The sequence below is a fragment of the Portunus trituberculatus genome, chromosome 18 (genome assembly GCF_017591435.1).
Source record: "Portunus trituberculatus isolate SZX2019 chromosome 18, ASM1759143v1, whole genome shotgun sequence".
In the NCBI taxonomy this organism is placed as follows: Eukaryota; Metazoa; Arthropoda; class Malacostraca; order Decapoda; family Portunidae; genus Portunus; species Portunus trituberculatus.
The window spans coordinates 17,466,905-17,487,451 of NC_059272.1; the positions used below are offsets into that span (position 1 = coordinate 17,466,905).

Sequence of the window (20,547 nt, forward strand, 5' to 3'; positions counted from 1 at the left end):
TATATATATATATATATATATATATTGAATACAATATGTCTACATTTTCCTATAATGGCTAAGAAAACATTTCCAAATGTAAGATTCTAAAAAGAAAATTTCAGTGGATTTGTAAATATTTTATATAAATTATTGAGCTTTGAAAAACTAAAATATCAGAATTTGACAGATTTTTTTTTAATGATTTATTTATTTTATTTTATTTATTTATTTATTTTTTTTTAGAAATTACTTGCAAAATATTTCATCCAAAACTTCACCTTGCGCATAGAAACCTGCAGCCAGACTGTCGTCTCAATAATAACACATTTGTACATTTGTGTATTTTCTATGCAGCTTGCCTGTGACGTGGTATCTATGAAAGAAGCCCTGAAATTTCATAGCAAAAAAAATCATAAAATACTTCTCACAAGAAAGCAAACACCCACTTTAAATATATATATATATATATATATATATATATATATATATATATATATATATATATATATATATATATATATATATATTAATAGTGGTAATGATAATACATAAAAAGTGATAATGATAATAATACGAGTAATAATAACAATAATGCTGATGATAAATTAACAGATGCAGGACATAAATTCATAAAGATATCTATCCATTTACAGTGTCTTGGTGTCCTGGTGTCCAAGGCACCATGTGCAGGGTTTGTGCTAGGAAATTAAATGTATGTTATAATATTCTGACTCAAGCACTGTTATTTTATTATTCATTCAGAGTATGGATAACCAGCCTAGTTTCTCCCTTTAAATGGAATTAACATGAAAATGCTTACCAGAGCATGGCATCCATTCCTTCACACCATGTAACAGGCTACACACCAGGTTCCATTGCCTTACAACACTCAAGTATGTGTCGTCAGTTTTTGAGTCTGTGATGTGTCCAGGAGGATCCACTTGTCATAACATTTATGTTTTTACCAGTTTTAAACCCAAAACAGTTAAAATTGCCTTATTTAAGGATGCAGAGTAACTTGTAAAATCAAGGTTACCACTTTACCTTCTCCATGTTTCCTCAGATATCCATCTACTGACCGACCCACATGGAAGGATGACCACCTGGATAGGCTGTGTGCTGCCACCCTTGGCCCAATTAAACTAAGTCCCACAGATCCATAGCCGAGCTCATTCTTACATCACAGAGGTGCAGAATCACTGCTGAGCTTTGTCAGTATTATGTCATCTCTAATTACTTTGTAATTTTTGGCATAAACTTGCACCTTTTTGTTATCTTATTCTCTACTACAGTATTATCGGGAAAGCCAATGGAAAATATTGTTGTCTATCAAAAGAGTTTGTAGGAATGGAAACCTTTCACCAAGTGAGGCAATGGTGTAGCTATATTCCCTATATTGATATTATTAGTCTAGCAAATGTCAAAATAGGGAAACTTATGTTAAACAATGGGCAAGTATCCTCTCAGAAATGCATCCCATGTTTTTGGACCAGTACAAAAATAAATTTATATATCAATTACTTACATCTGTGCACTCCAGGAACAAGTCCTTAAAAGAAAAGAATTCTTTATAATTCCTGTCTTCATCTAATCCAGCATCCTCTTTGTGTAGTTTCAGACTTTATTCAGGATTGACATTGAAGGTGTGGCATATCTTAATGACATGAATGTGCATTTGTTAGCATGCAGTGACATCTTTTATTACTTTTATGTCTGCCATCATTGTTTCAGTTTCCTGTTCACTATTGGAAACACTGGCTAGTTCACACATGTGCAAACACATAATCTGCCACAGACTAAAGACTAAAGAATAAGTGTCAGATATATCTCAAAAGTATAATTTTTCAATGATGTTTGGACCATAATTACTTTGATTTGATGATTCTATAAAACACACATCTTGTTTATATCTGCTTAAGTTTGGATATCATTGTTCATGATTTAAATATTACTTCTTCACATGCAGCACGATGAAAAGTGTTATACAGATATCTGCTGCATGCTGAGTACATAAAGATCAATTAAATATTTCATTTTTCTGATAGATAATTAGATATACTAAATGAAGAGTACTGACATATGCAATGTGAAGTTAAAATCATGCAGCCATGTAAGGTAACAGATTTAGTGGACATTAAAATGTTTATTTACTGATTTATGAACTGAACTTAATTATCTGACAGAAGTAATGAATTATAAAACATGTCAAGTGACTTCCCATTATTAATAAAGTCACAGGTGAGTATGTAATGTTCTTGTCAAGAGGTAAACTTTAATGTGTTCTGTTGATACGGATTGTGTTTGGAGTAACAACATACAGATTCATAACATTGCATTAGATGCTGAAAACAGACATGAAGATTTGTAGGCTTGACAGAATGTTGCCAGGAACACTATGTCCACTATTTTGTGATTGTTCACCTTCATGTCTAAATGTGACAAGCTAGGTATGCAGCATTCAATACTGAGGGTGGCTGTCACCTCAATTCTACCTTCCTATACAAGTAGTCTGTGATTACATTCAGCCTACTACTCAAAACTTAAACCTGTCCAGCCATAGATGCTGTGTGAACAAAATGGGTAAAAATGCTTTCATCCAGTGTCCACTCATTCATCACCCAAGGGAAAACCACATCAGCTGACCCCAAAGTATCTTTTGGTGGGGCACAAACCTCCGGACCAACTGTCTGCCACTTATTGGAGTTCCTCATAAATGCATTCATGTGTACCATGACACCATACTGCTGTATTCTAATATATTTATTAATTTCTAATTGTTTTTACTTGTTTATTCACTTTAGTGTCTCATTTCTTACAATATTAACATTGCATTTAACATTATCTGCATTATATATGCATACAATAAGACCTTGCACTTGGCGAATCTCAGCTTGGCGAAATTCACTTTTGGCGGTAGGGTGGTCATGGACCACCGAGTGCACGCTTGGCGATTTGAATTCAAACTTGGCGGTCCACTGGAGCTGCAAAGCGATCCACACGGCTCCCGTGACGTCAGACCTCTCTCTAAACCTATCAGAACGCAGTGTAAGAGTCCCCTTCAGCCATTTTTTTTGTGCTACCTCTGTTCTGCTAGTGTGGGAACAAATTCTGGCAATTTACCACCAACATGGCCACTGCCAGTGCAACAGGTGGTACCGGTGGGGGTAAGGACAATGGTGGTGGCAGCAAGACAAAAATGGGCGAGGGAAACAGATGGAAAAACGGGAGTACAGACGAGGAAAGCATCACAAATGCTTGTTTATTGGTCTGTTTTGTACATGTGTTCTAATATGTGAAGGCAAAAGATTTTATTTCAGCTCAAAAGATGGTATTTTAGGGATCAAAATAGGGACTTTGGCAACGAGCAAATACTGATTGAGGCATTTTTAGGCAATTTATATGGTATAAAGAATTCGTGTTTGGCGAAATTCACAATTGGTGGTAGTTTCGCCAAACTAATTAATTCACCAAGTGCAGGGGCTTACTGTATATGGATAAACAAAATTTCACTCACTCATGTGCATTTGATGCATGTATGTACACAGTACTTTGTGTGTGGCCTGTCAGTTTTTACATACCTAGATCCAATTGATCTTTCACATCACAATATTTATCCAAACCTTTGAAGTCAAGATCCTTGAACTCTTTTGTTATTGCACTAACATTTATATTTCATTAATTTTTCCATTTCTAGTTTTCTTATTTAATGTCCACCTTTCATGCACCTTAGTTCTATGATTTTTTTTCCAATTATGCATAATGATTTATTATTATTATTATTATTATTATCATCATTACTTATTCCATGGGAATTTACAAGCTAAAGGAGACATCCTACCTGAAAGCCACCTGTTGGGGAGCTGTTACCCAGAGTAAGAAAACCCTACTTATACTTGGACTGTGGCCAGGATTCGAACCTGTGCATTTGGAGACCTCTTGGCCACCCAAAGCGGGCATGGTTCCACCGTACCACAGCAGCTCCAATGATTTAATTTATGAAATATCTCAATTTAGTTTTCAAACAGTTTGTTGATTTTTAATTACCTCACACTACACAACTGTTAACCACAGAAAATAACAGCTTTATTTCAAAATATTTGCAACTCAAAATAGTATGTACTTTCAGCATTTTACTTTTCTTCATAAAAATATATATGTATGTATTTCTAATAACAGACTTAAACAGTTAAAACAATCTATATAATTCATAAAAATCTGGAGTGCAGCACAGTGGTCCACAAGGCTATTCCTTTCTGTCAGAGGCTGACAGTGCTTTGGGCCACTTTGTGTGGATTAATAGTCTGGCACATTCATATATATATATATATATATATATATATATATATATATATATATATATATATATATATATATATATATATATATATATATATATATATATATATATATATATATATATATATATATATATATATATATATATATATATATATATATATATATATATATATATATATATATATATATATATATATATATATATATATATATATATATATATATATATATATATATATATATATATATATATATATATATATATATATATATATATATATTTTTTTTACGTCTGGTTCTCCTATTACATTAGGGCTAGAACCGTGCCTCCTGACAGAGGTCAGGAGGACTTTAGTTTTGGCATTTAGGAACCGTTACCCCGAATGGATGCCCTTCCTAACCTCAGACCGTGGCCAGGATTCGAACCCGTGCGCTTGAGAACCCTGGGGCCCACAAAGCGCGCGCGGTCCCACTGCACCACAGCGGCCCCCATATATATATATATATATATATATATATATATATATATATATATATATATATATATATATATATATATATATATACGTATATATATCCAGTCAGAAAATTTAACATGATTTCAATCTGTATTAAGATTCAATAGGAAAGTAGAACACACATTATGTAGAAACTTGGTTACGTGAACACCTTTGCAAAAGGCTACCACATGCATAGAAGGAATACATATTATATTAAGTTTGTATCCTCAAATCCTCCATTTAGTCTTGTGTTTGAGAAAGTTCAGTGTTATGCACTGATTTTGCAAGACGGTATACCTGATCTAATGAGTGAGGAAGGAAGGGTCTGATGCTGTTAATTTCCATGTGTGTTAGTCGATCCAACTTTGCGTGTGATCCTTCACTAAGGATGAAATCTGCCACAGACGACCGTAGCTTAGAGATGCGCAAGTCCCAGATGTCCTGAAAAGAAGTTAGAAAGTCACCAGTGCCCAGTTTATGCATATGCAGGGAACAGTGCAGTCTACTGTTTTTCTCCAATACATTCATGCATCATTCCTACAAAGGTGGCCAGTAGTACTTGATATTTACTTCAGACAAGAACCACAAACTGACCTTAAGAAGAGTTTTAACCTGTTGTGAGTTGGGAATGCCTTCAGGCTCAGCAGATAGCAGTAACTGAGCAACAATCATATAATGCTCACATGGCATTTCTGTAAACACCTGAAATATTAAATTAACAATATAACGGTAATGGAATAAATTGATAAAATAAGACATCTAACTTCAAAAGCAAGGTGAATCAAACTACATCCAGTAAACCATCTTATAAATGATACTGCATGCACCATTCGTAAGTCTAAAGAAGACGTATAACTAACATGGAAAGCTTCAACACTATAAAATTTCAAATGTCTAGAACTATCAAAAAAGGGTGAATCAAGATTACTTTTACTATTGTTTTCAGATATGAGGACAACAGCAATACAGTGACAAATGTGCAACTTAGTACAGTACCTTAGACTGGGCCTCTTCTTCCTTTTTCTCAGCTAGTTTCTCTTCTTGCAGCCAGTCAGGAATAACTATGCGACATTTACTTCTCTGACGTAGGTTTAACCCAAGCCACAGAGGCACCTCCACTGGGATTCCTAGATTCAAATTTAAGAATTTTTAAGAACAAAAGCCACTACATTTAAAGATATAAGACCTCAGCTTCAGTAGACATGCAGACTCACTCACACAAATAGAACTTTGTGATATACTGAACTCCCTGATTTTCCTAATTTGAAAGTGAAAAAGTTGTCCAAATATTCTGAAAGTAAGAAATCAATTTACATACTGTTCCCAGATGCTGAAGCTTTTTAATTAATGAAAATGGAAATATATGTATATTAAAAATGTGTTACTATAAAGTGAAAATAGTACATTATTCAACTTCCCCTGACTTTGCATTCTTCAGAAATGAAGGAAACTCTAATCTTGGAATGAAGAGCCTGACTAATAGTGGTATAAGTCATATAACTGAGATATTCTCACCTGGGGTGAATGGTCCCACATCACCTGATATAAGGTAAAGTTTGTCTTGAGTGAAGTTTGGTACAACAGTGATTGGCAATTTCTCAGCCAGAAATTCAACCTCCGCAGCATCCATCGTTACCCTAAAAATGAAATATTTCTCAAGTTACAATTTAAAAACAAAACTGATAACATTCTAAAAGCAAGGGATGATATGAGACACTATAATGCAATGAAAAGTGAGAAAGAGAAGATATGGTATATATGCATTTCCTTAAATATCGTACAAACAAATGCAGTGAATAAGTGATTAAGTTAAAAAAAAAAAAAAAAAAAATTTATAGCTCCATTACCTAGTAGTCTCTCCTGTCCCATGTGGCAGTATCCTCACTCACCCCATGTGCAACAGAAATGCAGAATAATATGGAGGTAATCTTGCCCTCTTCTCCCCTAAGGTTAATACATGTCAGATGGAACTAAGGCTGCAGAATATCATGTGATATAAATCAACTTCCAGAAACTTGTTGAAGCATTAAAAAAAAAACAAATATTTAGAGGAGTCACATAGCCCTGCCATTCATGCTATGAATGCCATCACATTTCTTATCTTGATATTGGTGTTAATTGTGTGTCCACATGATTAAGCACAGCTTGACACCACTGCTCGCCACCAAGCAAAATCCACAGACATAAATGTAATGTTGACCACACTGTGTCAGTCTGGCACAATCAAACCCAAACAGTAGTCAGAGGAAATGGTTGTTTGGCATGAGCAGTGTCTGATGATTTCACACAATTACCAAACCAGACACTTTGCAAATATGTTATTGATCACAAATGGTAGGCCAGACAATGGGCAAATTGCCCATTTGTGCTTACATACACAGCTCGATCATCTGGATGCAGCTTAACCTCCTTACCTACACAATGTTTAGATTTGGTTAGGTTAGGATGTTAGCAACAAGATCACCGATTCTTCTACATGATATGTGAGTTTCGTGCTTTTATATTAAATGACTAGATTAAAAACAGTTGCCAACATCTCTACCATTTTTTGTTTCAACAAGTTTCTGGAAGTTGACATAATGCATATTCTTCAACTTTAATCTTATGAAACATATATTATCCTAGGGAGAAGAGGCTATGGTTATCTCCATATTACCCAAAAGCATAGCAACTGAGAACGCTAACAACAGGCTGCCAGCACTGCCAGCCCCCTTTTCTCCAAGACTGTCCCTATCTTATCTCCACAAACACACAAAATGATTAAGGAGAACAGTCTTAAATTCTGTCTTACAATCCCATCACTGCTAGGCACACATCATCCCTCCCAGACCTGTAACGCTGACACTAAAGTGGAGCCGAGTTCTCGTCCATTCCACATTTATGTACCATCAAATGTTAAAAAAAATTTGTTTTCTACTTTCTCCAGTTGTGTCTCTATGCTAATGATTTCTACCAAACTATAAAGGGTAACGAAGACAGAATAATGCAGGATGGTTGCCCGACTACACAGTACACGGGTGGCCACCAACCTGTGTGTTCCCGCGGTACTTTGTTTACAGCCAAAACAGTCCGCCTCCGTTGGTAACAGATGGCTTCCTCAGAACTCATTCACTCATTTTATCAGTGCAAAATATATTTAAAAATTGAGATACCTCTCATCAGAAAACTAATAATATTTTTTTGTATCTAAATATTTTGTCATATTTGACACTCTAAATTCAAACACGTTCCCAGAACTTCATTTGTTGGCGACAGCAGACAACAGCCTGTGGGCTGTGGAAATATTTGTGGGGAAACGCGGAGATGAAACCTATCGTTTTAACTGCTTCATCTAGACAATGTTGGTGTTTTCTCGTGTTTTAAAAGTGCATATACTTCAATCTACAATACACTAGAGATACGAGCAACGACTGAGGCTCTTTTCGCGAAAGCAAACCTATTTTAGCCCAGTAGAATGTTGCATCATAACGCACAAAACAGCTGATCCGGGAGTAAAGCCACAGATAAGCAAGATTCACAGGTTTTATGTAAAAGAAAAACCGGTAGGCTGCTCTGAGCAACACCTAGTGAACAATAATTGATCAGTCATCGGTGCGCAAGCTGAGTTGAACCCATGTGCTGACAGTGCTGACTTTCTGGCGACCGTGAGGAGGCCGCCGACACAAACTCTAAATACAGCAACGCAAGGTTAGGTGTGTGGGTGTGTGTGTGTGTGTGTGTGTGTGTGTGTGTGTGTGCACCGTGCAAGGAAGCCAAAGATTGAATAGAGTATAATATTTGATGTTCAACATTACTATTGCTTGTTATAGGCGCACGAAATGAGATGTTAGTTATGTTGTGTTCTTCACTTTAATTCTCCACGCACTTGTGTGTGTTTTTTTTTTTTTTCTGATGTATAAAGATCATGCTTATGGAGAAGAAAAACTAGTCCGGTCTGTGGTCTTGCACAATTAATTTATGAGGAAAATTCCGAAGCCTAAGCTCAGCTCAAGCCAAGCGTGTGTGTATATCCCACTGTTGTGTTTCTTCCTCTTGGTAATCTGTGATTGTCGTTGTGCGTGTCCTGCCCTCAACCCTACACATATGGTATGTAATCATGCAAAAGGAGAGAACGAGACTTTGATAAGTAGCCTGTACGTACTATGGGCAAGGTTTGTCTACTCATTAGAACATAAGAAGCCAACAGGCCTACATTTGATAGTTCCTGTAACAAATATGTACAAATATCTGTCACCTTACCACCAGGGAAAACTCAAATGTAGTGATCAGATGAAAATATGCTTTTCTTTTTATGAGAAGGCAAATCACGTTGTGTGTATTGTCTATGATAGAAAATATTATGTGCAATTTATAATATTATATGATATACATAACAGGATCTAGACCACAAACGAAATGGTAAAAAAATGTTATTTTTTATTTGATGATTATCATCAAGTAAGAAAGTGTTTAATGGTTGCGATTAACAGTGAAAATATTCATGCGTGCTTAGTGTGGAATAGAAACGGAATAACTTGCATCACGAATTTTCACTGTACATTAGGTCTTCTGCTCTACTTAGAATATATAATTAGTCAGATTTTGTAAGGAGACTCAGCAAGACAGAGCAAGGAGTTAGACTGAGGGAAAATGCTGATGACTGTATAAAAGAATGCGGCGCATTTTAACAGGTTTGTGACCTTGAGTCCACCGTGAACTGCCTTGCTTGTCTCTTACGAGGCTTGGACCTCTCATAATCATATCTATGCAACTTGCATCCAATCTTGGCAGGATGCAGGAGGCCTAGAAAGGTCAGTAAACTGTTGACTATATTTTTTATCAACTATTATCTACATCGCTTCCTGCGGTACGAGAGCTTTGTTATTTTCTAATTGAAATTTATTGATTTTGTTTAGTTATTACGCTTAGTAATTCATGCCTGTTTAGGATCATGGTTTCGTGTTCTCTCTCTCTCTCTCTCTCTCTCTCTCTCTCTCTCTCTCTCTCTCTCTCTCTCTCTCTCAGCACCAAACTCAGATGGGGACGACACTTACTACCTCTCCCTTAAAATAACTCTGATAACATATCCTGCGGAGCTGCCAAGTTGCAGATACTCAATCATTTGTATTTTTTTTATTGAAATTGCTTCGTGAAATCAACGCTCAACTGACCGAATTCAACACACAGGGTCCAATAAGCTACCAAGCGGGCCATTCCTTGGATCTCTTTAGGGTGTTGAGGTGAGGCGCTGCTTGATCAAATAACCTCCATGACGTGACGTAGTGTGACAGTCCCTGAAGGCAGCAAGTTGTTGGACTGTGAGCAACAGTAGGGCGATAGAATGAGGGTGAGAGATGAAGCCAGCCCTGCACCTCAGACCCCACTTACCTGATTAGGCGCAATTTTGGTTTAAGTATTAATAATTATGTATGTTTGAATTTATAAATAAAGGTTAAGTCAATACCAGAGGGGGGGGGGAACGCAGCTTTTAGTTCGCTGACATCAGCTACGGAATTATATTTACTGATGTGTTTACTCGCTTCTCCGTTCATTACTTGTCAAACTTAACGTATTTCCTGCTGCCAGTCAGCTCGTCCTATATGGAATTTTATTTATATACGAGTATTTTTCTCTGTAATGACTATGTGAGTGTTTATACTTTCCTGTATTACGCTGCCGAGGTCATACTTCGATAAAGAATAGAGTCACTTTAGTTTCATTCAAGCATCCATGTATTCCCGCTGGAACTATACGTGTATATATGTAAATAGAAATATCTGTCGTGCAGGAGGCGTTAACGTTACACTGCTTTACTCCCTTGATTTCAGTAACGCATCTTGTTGAGTGCCATCATGTTATCAGCTTCTCTATTCGCCGTGTGTAATACTTAAACCATCTCTCAATTTTATGCATTACTTGTGATGCTGTAATGCTGAATTTATTCTTCTCGTTAACACAAGCCCTCCACGTTAAGGCACACCACTCCTAGTTTTGGGAATCTTTTGCGTCATTCTCGTATAAACAGTGGAATTTACGCAATACTCTGGTCTCCTTACATTAACAGGCAAGGGAATGGCCACTCCTCCCAGAAGGCATCTCTCAAGCATCTTTATCTGCCTGGCTTGATTTTACGGTGGTAAGGGAGTGAGGGAGGGCAGGACACTGTAACTGAGGGAGGGCGTGTGAGGTGTGGAGAGAGAGAGAGAGAGAGAGAGAGAGAGAGAGAGAGAGAGAGAGAGAGAGAGAGAGAGATTTTACGTAACTTTATTCTTTGAGATACATAACATCAGATAATCATAATATACAACACACAAAAAAAAAAAAAAAAAAACCAGAAGAATCACATGAAATAGAAGCAGGAGCAGATCCACATTTGCGTCACGTGTCCACTGTTTCTTCGTCAGAAGAAGAATACTGAACCGCGAACTGAACCTCTGCACATCTCAACACTCCCTCTCCTTGATAGCGGCAGTAGTCAGCACTTGAGTGAACGCATTATTTTATTACGTACCTTTCTTATCGACACTTTTCTTGATATTCTTGTGGAGGGGACGGACTGGTCTTTCTTTGTCATCGTGTACTTATTTATGCATCATTTCTACCTACTTTTTTTTTTATTTATTATTGTTTTCGAATTAAGGATCTCTAATCTCTCAATGATGTCCATTAGGGCCGTGTTACGGTGTCGAATGCAATCCCTGATGAACAAAATGAGGCAACAGTGAAGGCTTTCTAAGCTCACAATACATAACGTCCACTAGAGCCTCCATTTCCAGTAAAGAGTCGAAATTTTTGAGATCGCAATTCCTGGTAAAAGAAAAATTGGACTATAAAGGTAGAAAAACGAGACTAGGATCATGTAAATAGTTTCTCAGTCTAAAGTGAATAAATAATATCACAGTAAAGTTGCTACATGAGAAATTATATCTTTCAGTAGTGGCGATTCATAAAGTTCTCTGTAATCTGCCCTTCACCGCTTCTCTGTATATCTCTGTTCCACGTATTCGAGGTCACTACTCAAGGGAGAATGAAAGGATGAGTTGCTGGGTATTCCTAGACTTTAAATCATTCCACGAGGGGACAGGATGCGTGACTTTTCGGCCTTCTCTCGTGAGTATCAGTCGTGTGTGTGAAGACAGGCAGACCTCACCGCTCTTTAAGACACTGTAAGTGGCTGAGTCTCTTGTTGCACCGAAAAAAATAACAGATAATTTGGATACCGATACGCATGCATTTATACATTACATATTCCCGTAGTTATCTTTATTCGTACTTAAGGGTGAACAGTGGCTCACGTGTCCTGACGTGCAATCGCAGCAGGGAGGCAAACATGGCAGTATCCACACAGCCGAGTGACTTGATTTGATTGTGAGTACATGTCTTGGTAGAATGGCGGTTCCCAAACGATATGCACCCTCCATTCCTGTTTGCCTATCTTACCTGCGCCTCGCTGCGGCAGCCGGTGTGTTAACTTCTTAGACACGTATTACACTGTGACTGATGGATTAATTTTTTGTAGATAACCAGATAACTTAAGGCGGAAATAAACAAAGAGGCTTTACTACCATTCATATAACATGTGCTAAGTAATGTTTGAATGAAAACCAATCTTCTTTCTCCAAGTTTTTGAAATACAATAAGACTACTTTACCATCTGCACTTTCAATTCAACCCCGTCATCTGTCGACCAGCTTTCCAACAAGTCTCGCGGCGGAGACCGCACTGCATTGCTGTCAGACACTGAATTCTTGGACTTGGTATCACGAGCTGCCGTCTGATGACTAAACTTTACGCAATACCATGAAGCAATGGGAAAGCCCCGCCTTCATGCATATATCCTGTTTACATGTGACGCCGATTGCATTACGTAGCATTTTAGTGGCACTCGGAAAAAAAATAGAAACTAAAAATAGATAATAGTAGTAATTGTGAGCTACCACATGGAATTGCAGTCAATCGTCTGTGCATGTGTGTGTGTGTGTGTGTGTGTGTGTGTGTGTGTGTGTGTGTGTGTGTGTGTGTGTACTCTTAATATCTCCTGCTACAGTATCGAACTCACAGCAATTATCTTTTTTTCTTTTGTCTTCGTGGATAATACAAAACATTTATTTAGCAGTTACAATGTTAAAACCTTTACGTACTATAATGCAGTGTTTCATTTCATTGTTTTGTCATTTAGGGTTGTATAATGTATGTATTCACCAAACCATATAATCTCAATTCCTACACGTGCAATGCAGCAGCTGAACGCCCTATCGACTCCAGCAAACCAAGAGGAAACGTGTGTATTGTCTCAGCCCTTGACACGTTATCAGTCCAACACACACGGGAATATTGTGATTGGCAGTATTTCCTCGTGCTGTGTTGCGTCAAATTCATCGCATTCTTGTTGTTCCTTCGATCACACCATTGTTATCACTCCCATGGATTACGTGGTTCCTTCTTACCTAGTGCGTGGAATAGACGGCTTTCCCCTAACTAACGCTGACAACTCGACAGAGAGAGAAAGAGAGAGAGAGAGAGAGAGAGAGAGAGAGAGAGAGAGAGAGAGTAGCACAAAACAAACAAACAAACAAAAACACAGAATGGGACAAAATGTTTCTGATGTATCTTTATTAATTCTAAACAATATTGAAGGAGAACAACATAAACACACACACACACACACACACACACACACACACACACACACACACACACACACACACACACACACACACACACACACACACACACACACACGGATACACGTCTTACTTAGACAAGATATATTTTGTCTGTGAATTCGCTGAGTTTGATCATCACTGGAAGCGAGGAAGTCCCAGCAGGAAGAGGCCGCAGCGATCAGAGAGGAGAGCAGTGCCTTTGTGTTTTATTAATTTCTAAAACACTAAAGACAGACTAATGGGGAAATGCACACAAATAAAAGAACAGCCAGGGATTACAGAGCAGCTTCTCCATATTTGATTTGTCTATTATTTCTCGAGCATATTCTTAGGAAAAAATCTGTGATCTATTAATTTCTAAAACACCAAAGACAGACTAATGGGAAAATGCACTCTACAATAAAAGGATGTCGCGAGATTACAGAGTAGCTCGTCTATGTTTTATTTGTCTATTATTTCTCGAGCATATTCTTAAAAGAGAGAGAGAGAGAGAGAGAGAGAGAGAGAGAGAGAGAGAGAGAGAGAGAGAGAGGGGAGCAGGAAATTTAGTCTCAGTGTCTCATGACTTATTACCTGGCTTATACTTAATGACTTTCCTTGCAGAAGTTTCATCCTCCATGTAAGACTAACACATCCTTAACCACTTCAGTATCATGACGCGGTTCCATATTTATTGTACCTACTATTTGGTGATTTTATACAGCTTCAGAAAATTATATGGAGGAATAAAATAGTGAAGACTGTGGCCATTAGTCTTGTGACTTCCATAGATCCTTCTTAATGTCAACAAAATCGTCTAATCATACCAAAAACTCAAGGTAAAAATACGTCCCAATACTAAAGGAGTTAAAGACCGAGTAAATCTAACGAAAATATGCCCCAAAAAATAAAAGGAAATTGTGTGTCACATGAGAGCACGAGTGACTTATAAAACTTACTTATTCATAGTGACTTTCACTTCAGTTTTTTTTTTTTTTTTTTTTTTTTGTTCGCTCTAGATATCATGTTATGTAAAAGAAGCTAGAAAACAAAGGACGTCTTGCTGTGGTTTTCGCCTCGTGTTAGGAGAGGAAAAGTATCCACACAAAGGGGAAATATTACTTCCTTTTGTGGTTTATTTTTATTTATTTTTTTTTTTTTTGTCTTTAGGGAAAAAAAGAAGGGATATAACCACAATTTACTGTAAACAGCAACAGCAAAAACAACAGCAATAGCTATTACTACTACTAATACTACCACTACTACTACCACTACTACTACTAATACTACCACTACTACTACTACTACTACTACTACTACTACTACTACTACTACTACTACTACTACTACTACTACTACTACTACTACTACTACTACTACTACTACTACTACTACTACAATAACAACAAACTACCACTACAACAACCAACCACTAACCACAACAACAGCTATTAACTAATCTTTCAACACCTCCACATCATCATCATCAACAACAACAACAACAACAACAACAACAACAACAACAACAACAACAACAATAACACCAACAAAACACCACCATTTCTAAATCAGAGTAAACTAGCAACATCACTTTCTCATAAGCCACAAATCAACAGCAACGAAAACAAAGCACATACAAAACACTTGAGGGGCGGGTCGGTTCGTCGCTGTTTACACTGGCAGTTGGTATCTTAATGAACCTCGCAAGGATACGAGTTGGCAGAGGTCGAGGAAAGGCGCTCACATCTGTCCCTGTCTTTCGCCTGACCGCAATTTCTATGCCTAACTTTCTTCTGTACATTTTTTTTTTCGCTGTGGCCGAGATACAAGCGAAGCCCTGACACAATATAATCAAGGTTTGGCAGAGAAGAGGAAGCCTGTGTGATGTGGGAGGCGGGGTGAACGTTCCTGGAGGTGAGAGCTTAACCCCCTCAGTACCATGACGCGTTTTCATCTTCATTCTGCCTACTATCTGGTGATTTTATACAGCTTCAGAAACTCACATGGGGCATTAAAATAGTAAAGACTGCCCATTAATCTTCTGACCTTCATACACCCTTCCTAATGTAACTAAAATGGTCTAATCTTACCCCAAAACTTATGATCAAAAAGCGGCCCCGTACTGAAGGGTTTAAGCTGGTGATGATTGCACGGGAAGATATGGGGCATGTGACTGACGGATTGACTGAGCTAAGACGCCGAGACTCGCAACAACAAAGCTATGTGACTGAGGATTTTTTTCAACGTTAATGGTGAGGAAGGCGAGGATTAGATAGACAAGATAACGTAGGAATAGAGTTAAAGAAAAAAATTTACGTAAAAAATAGGAGAAATAGGAGTTCAGGGTTAGATGGGCCTAGAAAGAAAAAAAAATGAGTTCATGGTGAGGTATAATGAGTGAGTGAGTGAGTGAATGAGAGAATGATGAGTACAGAATGAATTGACGGCATGAGAAGCTGCCTAACGTATTACAGTGGAGGTGATGAAAGGACAGACGGGCGCAATGGGGAAGCAAAAACAATAGGAAGCTGAAACATTTGCTCTGGGATCGGTCACTCAGCCTTCACTGGATTCCCTTCCCGTCCCAGACCCTTCTTCCTCTAGCCTCCCGGATAGTCATGGCTACCTTGTGTGTGTGTGTGTGTGTGTGTGTGTGTGTGTGTGTGTGTGTGTGTGTGTGTGTGTGTGTGTGTGTAGTGTAGTGTAGGCCTGCTAACAAAACCTGAGTCGAATCTAGTGCTAAACCAACCCGGCCTATGAACCCACTTTTTTTTTCTTTTTCTTTTTTTCTTCTTCCTCTCCCTCGCCTTGGCTTCAGGTTACCTTTGTCTCCGGGGTTTAGAGAACGACTTTAAGGACGTAATAAAAACACATCACTCCGTTACCTGTTGCCACCTTTTTTGGGTTGAGTGGCGGCGCGGCGGCATTTCGGAGCTCCCTTCAACCTTCCAGAAGACGTGTGATTTCTGGAGGCTGAAGGGCGACAGTCGTAGATTTATGGGTTCCAGTAGTGATGATGAATTGTTACGCGGACGAAAACATTGAGGTAGAACTGGTGTAGGTAGGAGTGGAGGGCTTTGTGTCTATGTTTGGTGCACGGTGGTGGTGATATGTGTAAGTGCCACTAATGATGATAATTTGTTACAACGACTTAAAAAAAAAAAAATTAAACTAGAACTGGTGTAGAACTGAAAATGTGTGTGTGTTTCACTGTTTGATCTGCTGCAGTCTCTGACGAGACAGCCAGACGTTACCCTACGGAACGAGCTCAGAGCTCATTATTTCCGATCTTCGGATAGGCCTGAGACCAGGCACACACCACACACCGGGACAACAAGGTCACAACTCCTCGATTTACATCCCGTACCTACTCACTACACCCAAATATCTCCACCCGGCCGGGGAATCGAACCCCAGTCCTCTGGCTTGTGAAGCCAGCGCTCTAACCACTGAGCTACCGGGTGTGTGTGTGTGAGTGTGTAAGTGTTTATTGCTAATGATACACCAATTCACATACATCAGCTAGTGGTCCTTAAGAAAAACTCCCCATAACGTACACTATAGTCATTTTTTTATTTATATTTATTTGTTAACATTATAGAGTGCGTGGGAAGGCTACCAGAGCAAACTTTTATTAAATATTCATGTGTGTGTGTGTGTGTGTGTGTGTGTGTGTGTGTGTGTGTGTGTGTGTGTGTGCGTGCTTGCATACTAAGAAACTGTAGGTATTGATACTATCCCACTAACACTACATTCTAAATATCTATATGGAGAGAGGGATTCGGCGTGGCTTCAGTATGGCCGGCGCGGCGTCAAACTCACTGGAACACAAGCCGCCACTGACACGAGGGTTGTCGGAAAAAAGCGGTCACCATTCCAAAGCTTACTGGTCCTTACTGGATAGATCCGAAGTTGGTTGGTGGGCGGGCACGATGCAAGCAAGCACTGGGAGAAGGCAATATGTGTGACCTGTCTTCTCCTCTATGGTAAAAAGAATCTTGTTTATAACGTCTTCCACGAAAAATGAAGAAGTAGATATAGTGAACGCAGGGATGCCAGTTTGTCCCGCTGTGGTGAGGCACTGTGCCAATTATGACCGTGTGTTTCGTGAGTTTGAGAGGCGTCAGTGCGGGTTGAGGAGAGGTCTGGTTCAGGTGTGTGTCACGCTCCTGCTGCTGCTGCTGTCCCTCCCTTTGTATGTGTGTGTGTGTGTGTGTGTGTGTGTGTGTGTGTGTGTGTGTGTGTGTTTGTTTGTGTGTGTGTGTGTGTGTGTGTGTGTGTGTGTGTGTGTGTGTGTGTGTGTGTGTGTGTGTGTGTGTGTGTGTGTGTGTGTGTGTGTGTTTGTCTGTAAGTGGTAAAGATAGATGCGAAAAAAATAAAAACGAGATTAATTTGAGGAAAAGCAATTCCCACATTAACATTTTATAAACCGCTCACACACACACACACACACACACACACACACACACACACACACACACACACACACACACACACACACACACACACACACACAGGTAGTACTTGAGCGCAGGTGGGGAGAAACCGGCAGGGGGTGAGGGTGGGAAGCTAAATTTAGCAAGCTGTGCTTTGCGAAAATGTGTTAAATGTGCTAAACAGTCCTTCTTGTTGCAGATGACCGGCCGTGACGAGGTTTCCGGGGACGAGATGGAGGGAACGGTGCTTCTAAGGTAAGATGGAATGGAAGAGGGAAGGAAGGCAAGAAGGGAAAAGGAGAAGTTGTAAGGGAGGATGAGGGAGAGAAGTAATAAATAGATCCTTTGGCAAACCCCATCTCTTGGGTAACATGAAACAGGTGAAGCAGGATAATTTTTTGGTTATGTCAGCTAGTTAATTTCATCCCACACCGTGCATCTTCACTAACCCTTTCACAGCGATAGCAAACAGTTCATAGCACCAAACACAGCACAATATATGGCATGCATGTGTCTAGAAGAAATAAAAGAATTAAAGCAATATGTTTTGCTGTAGAGGAAGAGGAAATGTCTCAGTTATTATTGATTAAATAAAAAAGGTGTCAGATAACAGTGAAAATAGTTAATCAGTTTGTATGGTAAAAGAGTAGGAGACAGAGAGAGACAGTGCATCACATATACATACTCTTCCCTCTCCTATGCCTGATTGTAACCTGCTTTCCCAAATAATCTTAAGTATCCAACACGTGTAACCTTCTCCTTTACTCTAATATTACTTCAAATCAGTTTAACTTGTCACAAACAGTGTCGTAAAGGTCCCAAAGAAATACCATGATGCTTGTTCTTCCTTTGTGTTTCATTGTATATCTGTTGTAAGCTCCGAAATAATATAAGTGCCAGGTGGTAACTGGTCGCGCTCTCTTTGTATTGCCTTGTGTGTGTGTGTGTGTGTGTGTGTGTGTGTGTGTGTGTGTGTTGAGTATTTCCTGACCTCTCCCCTCGTTAAGATTTACATCAGGTCAGAGCAAAGCCTTTCCACATCGCGTCCAGAAGGTAATGAATTCGATGACTCATCCACGTCTGCGCCCTTCCCCCCTTGTCTCCTTTGGTTGTCGCTTTGCTTTTCTCTGTCTCCTCCACTTCCTCGCCGCAACTTTTTATTTCTCATTGTTTTGTGTTTGGCATTTATTCTCTGTTTTCTCGTTAGTCTTCCATCTCTCACTATAGAAGACCAGATAATTGAATACAGGAGTGGAAGTTTTCAAGGGCATTGTTATGCGTCTGTTACTTTCTCTGTTTCCGCTTAAACCTTCTGCATATGACAGCTGCAGTAATGAAGGTTGAATATGATTAATTTGAAAGTCATAAGGGAAGGTGCTAGATATCAGCAGGCCTACACGCGGTAGTTCCTGTATGAAGCATAGGAGTGTGTGTTAACTGTGGGAAATATCAAAGGAATCACTATATATAGCTTCTGTCCACACGAACATGCACGTTCATTGTCTTGAAGCAAGGTCAATATCTCGGGTACGTCTTGCACGCCCAAGTCAATAATACATTCCCTGAAAAAAAAACATTAAGTCTTATATCGAAAAAAAAAGACAAAAGCGAAGAGAGAAAGAAAAACTAAACACATTCACTCACATACATTCTCATGTTCAGTCAAGGATGTCTTGTTTATATACTTCCTCCTTCATTTCTTCCTTTTACCTTTCTTCTTTCCAGTTTATTTCTTTCTTCTACCTTTCTTCCTCTTACCTCCCTTATTTTCGCAGTTTATCTCCCCTTATGGTTTCTTTGGTTACGAGATGTATATTTTCCTAGAGTCACAAACTTCTCCCGTCGAACTCTACTCGCACCAAATCACAAAGCCGTATACAAAAATGTTTTGCTCTCTCACTACGACTGATTTCAATGCCCTTCGGTTGGTAATGTAGAAATCTTATTAATGTGTCACTGGAAGCGTGAAAACACCATTTAACCTCTTCTCCCTGTCAAAGCAATTACTTGTAGAGCATTCTGAAAGTAGCGGAGGTGTGACTCAGAAATGTTGATAATAGTCTCTACCCTGAACAATTTCTAGCCCTGGTGGAGGATCGCTTCCCAGAGGAGTTACTTTCCTTCCTGTACGTACCTACATGCGTGTTCCTCGAATGTCAGTCACTAATGCTTTGAGTTCCCCGAAGAGTTATTTTCCCTTCTGATATATCGAACACTAACGAATCTTACCTTTAAATGAGTTCTAGGACAAGGCCACTGCATGGACTCCACTGCCATTGCTTCCTTCCTTAATCCATCCTTCCTTCCTTTCCGTACTTCCTGTCTTCCAGTCTCGCCTCGCCTAAGGGTTATCGTACCCCTGACGCTGCCCATTCTTCCTGCATCCTCATTAACTCGACGGCTGATCACTCCTTCTCTAGTAACCTTGACTCTTCGCTGCTTTGATTTGCTCATTCACTTTGGGTCTTGCAACTTTCGTGGGGTGTCGGGCTGAGATATCGTGTAGTTATTTCTGATGCTTGTCTCGTCTTTGCTGAGCACGCTATAACTTACTGCTCTGCACATCTGAATGTGATAGAATCCGAGCTGAACCGCTTTCAACAGGCTCTAGCTGGAGTTACTGGAGTTTCTAAGGGTGTTTCCATGACCTGATGGTGATTTCACATTATATATCTCTGTATCGTGGAAGGGAAGTACACCCATATT

At 38.9% G+C, this 20,547-nt stretch overlaps 3 protein-coding genes across 9 annotated transcripts in view; 2 read left to right on the forward strand and 1 right to left on the reverse strand.

Moving 5' to 3' along the window:
* Window positions 1-2,756, forward strand: part of LOC123505732 (glucocorticoid-induced transcript 1 protein-like) — a 45,810-nt gene extending 43,054 nt beyond the window's left edge. For both annotated transcript variants that reach the window (XR_006675245.1, XM_045257383.1), the window contains exon 9: window positions 1,046-2,756. Coding sequence is in view for 1 of the 2 variants with exons in the window: in XM_045257383.1 (XP_045113318.1) it covers window positions 1,046-1,060 (15 nt within the window). In the remaining variant the exon portion in view is untranslated. The remainder of the gene's footprint in view (window positions 1-1,045) is intronic.
* Window positions 2,757-4,819: 2,063 nt separating this feature from the next.
* LOC123505858 (DNA replication complex GINS protein PSF2-like) lies at window positions 4,820-12,558 on the reverse strand. 4 transcript variants are annotated; one of them, XM_045257653.1, is made up of 5 exons: window positions 7,573-7,595; window positions 6,297-6,418; window positions 5,778-5,908; window positions 5,376-5,483; window positions 4,820-5,222 (listed from the first exon to the last, which is right to left on the reverse strand). In XM_045257653.1, the coding sequence occupies exons 1-5, from the start codon at window positions 7,578-7,580 to the stop codon at window positions 5,022-5,024; spliced, it is 570 nt and encodes a 189-aa protein (XP_045113588.1). In that variant the 5' UTR covers window positions 7,581-7,595; the 3' UTR covers window positions 4,820-5,021. The 4 variants fall into 4 exon arrangements, with proteins under 4 accessions (XP_045113588.1, XP_045113590.1, XP_045113589.1 ...); XM_045257655.1 differs by lacking the exon at window positions 7,573-7,595 and adding an exon at window positions 12,412-12,558 and having other exon boundaries at window positions 4,821-5,222; XM_045257654.1 differs by lacking the exon at window positions 7,573-7,595 and adding an exon at window positions 7,811-7,897 and having other exon boundaries at window positions 4,821-5,222.
* LOC123505857 (prestin-like) overlaps window positions 8,063-20,547 on the forward strand; it is a 47,928-nt gene continuing 35,443 nt past the window's right edge. The window contains exons 1-2 of one of the 3 annotated variants that reach the window (XM_045257651.1): window positions 8,063-8,468; window positions 18,041-18,096. In XM_045257651.1, coding sequence (XP_045113586.1) covers window positions 18,041-18,096 — 56 coding nt within the window. In that variant the 5' untranslated portion in view covers window positions 8,063-8,468. Of the gene's footprint in view, window positions 8,469-8,723; window positions 8,868-17,442; window positions 17,560-18,040; window positions 18,097-20,547 lie in introns of those variants that run through there. The other 2 variants (XM_045257649.1, XM_045257648.1) reach the window with 2 other exon arrangements.